The sequence below is a fragment of the Argiope bruennichi genome, chromosome 5, assembly GCF_947563725.1.
Source record: "Argiope bruennichi chromosome 5, qqArgBrue1.1, whole genome shotgun sequence".
In the NCBI taxonomy this organism is placed as follows: Eukaryota; Metazoa; Arthropoda; class Arachnida; order Araneae; family Araneidae; genus Argiope; species Argiope bruennichi.
In genome coordinates this window covers 129,317,478-129,326,002 of record NC_079155.1, presented here as the reverse complement: position 1 = coordinate 129,326,002, position 8,525 = coordinate 129,317,478, and the positions used below count along the sequence as shown (strand labels likewise).

At 30.0% G+C, this 8,525-nt stretch overlaps 1 protein-coding gene across 1 annotated transcript; it reads right to left on the bottom strand.

Moving 5' to 3' along the window:
* Positions 1-279: 279 nt before the first annotated feature.
* On the bottom strand, positions 280-4,387 carry LOC129968960 (atypical protein kinase C-like). Its single transcript, XM_056083337.1, has one exon. The coding sequence runs from the start codon at positions 4,141-4,143 to the stop codon at positions 2,344-2,346; it is 1,800 nt and encodes a 599-aa protein (XP_055939312.1). The 5' UTR covers positions 4,144-4,387; the 3' UTR covers positions 280-2,343.
* Between the last annotated feature and the right edge of the window lie 4,138 nt (positions 4,388-8,525).

Here is an 8,525-nt window from a genome sequence, read left to right as displayed (position 1 = left end):
CCACTGCAAGAAACATTCTCACTTAAGAAAAGTCATTAAAATTCACAGGTGGTTACTCATAACAATACTTAAAAAAAGGGGGGGGGATTACCAATGAGTTAAAGACAGACAAAATTTCAAATAATTCAGGAGGTAAATACAATTAAATATATGTAAGCAAAGATATACTTTCAATAATTTAATTAGCAAAGTAAAAAGTTTTTAAAAAATTACTTCATCAACATGAAATTTCTTATTTTTCTGGTTTCTCAATATTTTAAAATTTTTTTTGAGTGTCCAAATTTTGAAATATTTATAATAAATAATATTGATATATTTCTTAATAATTGAAAATAAATTCAATATGATCAACATGGCATTGATCCTTTACTTTTAATTGCTAGATGTAAATACAAAGCAAGCATATTAATAAGTGTTAAAAATGAAAAATCATTAGTAAAAAACTAATGACTCCTCAAATGTAATTTAGTTCTGCAGCAATTCAATAAATTACCTCTAAAACATTTTTCACAGGTAAAATCCTTTCCAACATGTTTTAAAGAGGCATTTCTTGACCTCAAAAAATTTGGTTATTTTTGTTTAATGAGGATAAATATCTCACAAACTGATAGTATTTGAATGTTAAAACTATACTTTATAAATGGCTCAGGTACAATGCCATCCATATAATTAATCTTCAAATTATATATATAAATTTTCTAACAACAAAATTCACTAAAAATAAGATATAACCAAATCACATTTGCCACTATCTCATCTTTAGACAGAATATTGCAAAATTTGGAATATGCGAATACTAAAAAAGTTCTTAGATTCTTATAAATCATTTAAACCTCAGGAGCTAAAAGCCAATATAATTTCATATAATTCAGAATACATACACTCTTACTAGAATTTACATTGTTAAGTAGTGAATTTCAACTTGAAAAGTAAGATATTCCCAGGAAGACACTTCAAATATTAGCAATCAGAAATATGAATATTAACAGTGCTAACATTTTTCCTTGCTAATCTGTAAATACTTTAGTATGAACAAGATATTCTGATCGAGAAGGTAAATCTGGCATCTATATTGTTTCTAAATCAAAATCTATGGCAGATAACGGGACAATATATATTACAAAACTGGCTTTAAGAAACTAGGAACGTACGATTTCAGGCCATACCCAGATCACCATCATCCCAGAACTCATTTATTCCACTCATAAGCTCTTTTCATGTAAAAGCAAAAAAAAAAAAAAAGATACAATACATAAAAGTTTATTTCATTGTTTGTATAAATTCGAACAAGATTAAAAGTATCACATTTTGTTTTATAAAACAGCTCATATTACAAATTACTGTTTATAAAAATGTATAACAATTTCTAATAAACATTAATTCCATAGATAATCTTATGAACATTATTACACTTTTATCATTCTTCTAGTAAAAACATACAATTACAAATTTTCTGATAAAGCATTTCATGCACAGTTCCATTAGGCAGATGTTATTATGTTCAATAAAGTTTATAGATACCTATTAATTCACTAATGATAACTAACTAAATTTATAACTCGCATACAAAAAATTTAATAACCTTTGAGTGGATCAGTAAATATGAAATAAATTATCAAAAAAATAATGATATTTTAAACATTCCCATAAATATTATTACACTTTTACCATTACGGTGGCAGGAATGTTCAATAGTAAATGATCTAAAAAAGTGTTTTCATGCATTACAAATATTTTTAACCACCTTCATTAAGGCTGATTTACAGTTTTAGAGTTCATTAATGAAAATTAGCTAAATTTTTAATTACAAAAATATTAATAATCATAAGAAAAATGAGTAAATACAAAATAAATGATCAAGGAAATAATATACAGAAAAATATGAACAGAATAAAATTCAGACTTAAAACTCGACACCTTAAGACAAAAGAAAGCTATAATATTAATACAAGATTAACAAGTATTAGAGTGTATAATACTTAAAAAAATAATAATATAAAAAAATGGAAGCATGCTGCAGAATATTTAATGTTGTTTCTTTGTGATAAAACTATTTGTATTATTAAAATTTACTTTAATAATAATTGTACAGGATAAAAAAAAAAATGGAATTACAGTATTAAATCCTTTTACGAACCTACAAAAATTCCATTAAATTTTAATTAACAAAATAAATATGAGATTACCTACAAAGAAAAAATACTACAAGAGTATGGACCCTATCATAAAACTACTACTTCTATACATTTTCTAAACAACATTAAAATGTTTTAAAGCAAATTTACGAGTACATTATTATTTTATACAAAAAAAAAACACCTTTAACATTTAACAGAATTTAGATTAAACACAATCTTCCATTGACATTAATAACGGATTAATATATTCAAACCCTTCAAATTCAGACTGATCTATTTTTTCAATTTCTTTTTGATCATCCGGAGTTAAAACAACTGGTTCACTAGTAAATTGTGGATCAAAATGTTCCAAATCTCTATCAGTCTCAAGCTTAGGCTTATAAGGTGGTGGCACTTGCTTGCCTTCCAAAAGATTCCAATCAATGCTTTTAAAGAATGGATGAGAAGTAATGTCTGAGAACCCAGACTGTGGATGGCATCCAAGACGCTCAGCAGGATTTTTATTCAAAAACCCTTTTAGAACAGATTGTGCTTTCACAGAAATAGAACGTGGAATACGAATGGTCTTTTCAAGGATTACTTGAAACAAGAAATCTTCTGTGTTTTGATCTGGATTTTCAGCTGCCCCAACAATATCAAATGGAGAACGCCCAGCTAACATTTCATAGAGTAAAACACCTAGAGCCCACCAATCAACGCAGAAGTCGTAATCTTCACCTCGCAGAATTTCTGGTGCTATATAATTTGGTGTTCCACAAAACGTACTTGTTGTATCACCAGGAGCTATTCCTTCCTTGCACATTCCATAATCAGTCAACTTGATATGACCTTCATGATCCAACAAAACATTATCCAACTTCAAATCTCGATATATAATTCCACGCTCATGTAAGTAGTTGAGAGCCAAGGATATTTCTGCTGAATAGAACCGAGCATGTTCCTCTGGCAGTCGTCGTTGTCTTTGCATATGATACATAAGATCACCCCCACGCACAAACTCTATGACAAAAAATAATCGACTGGGAGTTTGGAAGCATGAATGCAAGCCAACTAAAAAAGGATAATTAGAAGCAGTTTCAAAGACGTGCTTTTCTGTCTGGATCCAATCAATATCTTCTTCATCACTTACCAGCTCCTTTTTTATAACTTTCATTGCATACACACGTTTGGTCGATCGTAACTCTACCATCAGAACTTTGGCATACGAGCCCCGCCCAATCACTCTCAGCAGATCAAAATCATCTAAGGTATACTGATGAGGCTCCTGGTCATATTCTTTTGACGCTTGATCGATGTCTTGAGACACCTCATTTTCATTGATCCCTCTTGGCAAACGTGCTTTCCCTTTTATAATACTATTCTGAACAGACTCAGAATTGACACTACTGACTTCTCCATTGACTATGTCCCGCCTGCGGGGTGGAATGGGAGATCCTCTCACAGAATCCCTGGGGTGTGGTTCAAATGACCTTTCGGACACAACCCCACATGGTATTTTAATAAGCTTGTGGCATTTCTTATGAACTAAAAGTTTACATTTACAACACTTGAACCCTTGTCGACCTAGGCCCCAAATACGGTCAACGCATAAGGCACAGTAGGCTCTTCTGTTGAATCTTTTAGCTTCGAATTCGTGGCCGTTCACCATGTATTTCTTGCCGCGCTTCCAGCGCCCAGCCCCGCGCCGATAAATAGACTTGTCTTCCCCCACGCATGGCATTCCAGGTATGGGTGGGACATTCGGAAATATGTGTAAGGTCAATTCGGAATCATGATTTGCTTCATACAACCGAAGGGCTTCATCCAATTCCTCTTGAGAAGATATAGTGCACGGATCATTGTCTTCATCGATCCATTTGACAGTAAATGGTTGCTCACTGCTAAATTTGCATATTTCTCGGATCTCTTTATAGAATTCATCCAGTATTATAGTAGGAAGGATATACGTTATCATGATACCACCATTATACACAGTTCTGATGCGAATTTCATTATCTTGTGCCATTTTTGAATATAAGTAACAGCTATCCCTTAATACAAAACGCAAGGCACGTTACAAGATCATTCGACGAATTAAATTATTTTACACATTTTTAGGAATTTTGTAATCAATATGAAACTTTTAAAAATTCGTAAAAAAGTATAACCAGTGAACATGAAACGTTTTTTGGAGCGTATTGAGCAAACAAAATTCTATTATTTATAAATACCACATAATTGTATATCGGTGACTAACGTTATCAATGCACGTCTCATTAAAACTGTTGCCATATCAAACAATCGCAATATTTACGATTGCAACAATACTGAGACAATGACAAAACCGTCTTATGTATGCAAGTAAATATAAAATATTTCTTATTATAAAACAGAAAAGAAAACCAAATGCTTTTAAAAAAAATTTGAATAATATGATTTCTAACTAGCATTACATCCTTCACATATTAATAGAACCTTTAACTACCTATACATATGAACTGTGGGGTATTTGATTTTCTCAAACTTTTATGTATGTATATATATATATATATATATATATATATATATATATATATATATACTAGCTGCCCCCAAACGTTGTTTTGCCATATAAATTATTTCTAGTGAATATTTTTAGTTGTTAATTGTTAATTAAAAAATAACGAACGTATTGTAAGTGTGGGGGATGGGATCTATGACAGAAAGAGGAATGGAGCGCTGTAGACGATGATCGCCGATAAAAACAAAAAACATCAACCATTCATTTTTTTCAATATGATGTATTTCAATAACGTAACGATCACGTTTGGCTTTGCGACTTAATGATTGCCATTGCGAATGCCAATCTAATGGGGTCAATTCATGTGACGTAAAAGTCACATGTCATGACCTATTGGCGCATGGCATTTAAGTTTCATCCGCACCGCTTTCGTCGATTAGTCTGCCATTAACGTTCTCCGCCGAGTATGAAGCGGATTTTTTTGTTTACATTTGAAGTTATAATTTTTGAGTCATTTTCTTTCCTCTTATTATGTGTTAACAGAAGAAATACTGGTGTGCTGATGGATGCATGCTTTGATGCGAAACATAAGAGTGACTGTCATGATAAAATGTTTTCTTATTTTCCTTTAAACAATCCTGACTTGGGTTGATAGCTTTGGTATAGATTTTTTCAAGCCTTCGAAGTCGGTGATATGCTCCGATCATTTTGAAGAATTCATTCAGTGTGTGTCCATTTATTAAATATAGCTGTTCCAGTAATTTGGTAGAAAAACTATTCGAAGAAAAAGAAATCGGTAAGCGATTTGCCATCAAAAACAATCAAACAAAAACATGAGTGCATTTCTAATTTACTTTATTCACATTTGATGAAATTTCTGATAATTTTGAATATGCTTAGAAGGTTTTAAAATGTTTACATGAATATTACATTGCATTTTTCTACAAAATTTTATCTAAATTTAATTAATGTAAGTAAACAAATTCCTGTTGCAAAAATAACAACTGCTATAACGCTAAACTTAGGTGGAAGTGAATAAATTTCTTAAAGATTTATTTAGTAAGTGAATCCTTTACTAACTACTAAAAATCCAATTTTCTTATTGACTGTAATAATATATATATATAATTGATGTATTTTATTAAAAGTGCTCTTAATTTGATAAATTGAATGCTATATATAAGAAATATATATATATATATTTAAGTTTTGAAAACACATGTCATTTAGTTAAGTATATAAATGCAAGAGAATTGATTATTAAGCAAAATTATATGAATTCTGATTTCAGTGGAATGTACTCTGACTACTTCCCAGACTATTATTTTTTCTGAAATAATCGACAGAATCAGCAATTTGCAAAATGAGCTACAAGAACTTCAGGATTCTGTAAGAAAGAAAAAGATTCATTCCAGAAAATATTGGACACTTTTTTTTTTTTTCTATTTCTTTAACATATCAATCTTGAATTATAAAATTCTGTACAAGCATAAATGTGTTTCTTTCAACTACTCTTTATATCCTATTTTAATTCTCTCTCTCTATATATATATATTTATCATGACCTTATTCTTGTTTATTAAATTTACTGTATTATATGTTTTTGTTTTATTTTATGATATTCATTCAATGTAATTTTTATCAATGTAACTTTAGCATTAAAAAAATTCATAAATGTTCTGCTTTAAAAGTATATTGTTCAACATTATGTTTTTATTGGTGATAAAAAAAATATGTTGTTTAGTATCTAGGATGTTTCTGTTGAATAAAACTGATTTCATTATTTACATTGACATTCTTGTAATACTGTGTTTATATTATTTCTAAGTGTCTAGAAAAATAGATGTTGATAAATAGTAAATAGTTTTTTTGAATTAGTGAGTGCATTAAAACATCCATTTGATCCTATTTTTCCAAATAATTATCATATATATTTTATCTATATTTTTTTTGTAATGTGTAAATGAAAATTTGATTCAGTTTGTTTTCCTTTAATGATTTCTACAAATTAAAATGAAATAACTGATTCATTAAGTTGCATAGATTTTAAAAAAAGTATCTATGCCTTTTATATTTTATAATTTGAAATTGTAAACATAATTTATTCAATATATACTAATTTGAGTTTCATGTTCTTTCCTCTGAGCAAACATAAAACATCAAAGTCTCAATATTAATAAAAATATTTACATAAGAAAAAAAAATGTCATAATTTTATTAGTAAGCTTTAAAATATTAACTTATCTAAGAGTAATAATTAATTTTTAAAAGAACTATATTCATAAGATTCAACATTCAATAATATTTAAAAACGAACATATGTAATTTTTCAAAAACACTGCCATAGTCGTTTGTCAAAATGTATCCTTTGGATAAAAAAGGAAGGGATATGGGAAGGGAAAGGAAAGAATGAAGTGGCATCAAACGAATTAAAAAGCGATGGTAATTAATTATGCAAAAACAATAATTCCATTGAAAATACTAATTAAAATTTTAATATAAAAAATAAAATTATATAACTACGAAAATTTGGATTAAATAATTCAAAATAATATCTTTTTTTTAAAAAAATCAGAAGTTTTTCATAATTGATCGGCTAGCGTAATATTTACAAAACGATGGTTTCATCAACGTTATCGACAGACATCACGACATGCGCAGAACGATTGAAAATTGAACAGAAGCGGTTTGTTTGGTACATGACACGTGACCGTGAATTGACCCCATAGGAAATTGAACGCATTTGAATTCAATTGGCGCGTCTGTGAGAATCATTGGAAATCGTGGCAGCAAAACATTTTCGGCTCGGAATTTGCCATTCAAAATGATGGCTTCGATAACGTTTTTCATGAATTTTTTAAGGACCAATCGCGTACCATTGCACAGCCGTGGTGGGTTCAAATTCCGAAGCAAAATAACCTGAGATCCAAATTTAAGTCGTAGAAGGTGTGGTGACATGCCTGCAAATCCAGTGAGTTAAAACACTCTGATGGATAATTTACAGCTTCGTTAGTATTGCAAGTTGTATCGATCGATTTGTATGATACTAAGTAGCCTGGCAACGATTGCTGTATCTTGAAGTATAAATCGCCAAAGTCCACATATTTTGCAACCAAAATGGCTCTTTCTTCCAGCCATGCATGATTTATGTATTGTATGCGTACATCGGGAAATATGCGATCAATGAGAGCATTTTGCGAATCAACGACATTGCAGAAATTAATGGACAATTTTATGCATCCAGTATTTCATAGACACCAACTTTTCCATTGCCGGGCGGACGAAGCGCCATCTGTCATACAACACATAAATCATTTCGTTCTGTTTGAAATACCAACGACGGGTTAATTATTTGGATAGTTATTGGATTATTTGTTCATACAAAAATTACTAAAATCACGATTAGAAAATGGAAAAGTGGGAATAGGAGGAGGAAAATTTGGGATTATAGGTATTTTCTCATTCCAAATAAAAAACACACACAAAAAAAATGTCAAAAATAATAGAAAAAAAATTCTAGATAGAAACATCCTAATTACTTAGCGTTATGAAATATACTTTACGACCTATTCTCATACCTACCAAATACACATAAAAAATCTCATAAAAATCTGTGGAGCCGTTTCGGAGGAGTACGAACACAAACACCGTGACACGAGATTTCGCTATATATATATATATATATATATATATATATATATATATATATATATATATATATATATAGAGAGAGAGAGAGAGAGATTGTGGTGAAAGCTTATAAACCAGTTAACTGCTACGAGCAATTGCTTTTGTGTCATGGTCATGTTACTGGACTGAGCATCTCAATCCGCCACAATACAGATAGATAGATAGATTGAGAAAATGGAAGCATTTATAGTTTACTAAAGTGATGTATTGAAAATCTT

What these genes read in the sequence shown, in the direction of transcription:
- LOC129968960 (XM_056083337.1), bottom strand. Translation starts at nt 4,143, where the DNA reads ATGGCACAAGATAATGAAATTCGCATCAGAACTGTGTATAATGGTGGT.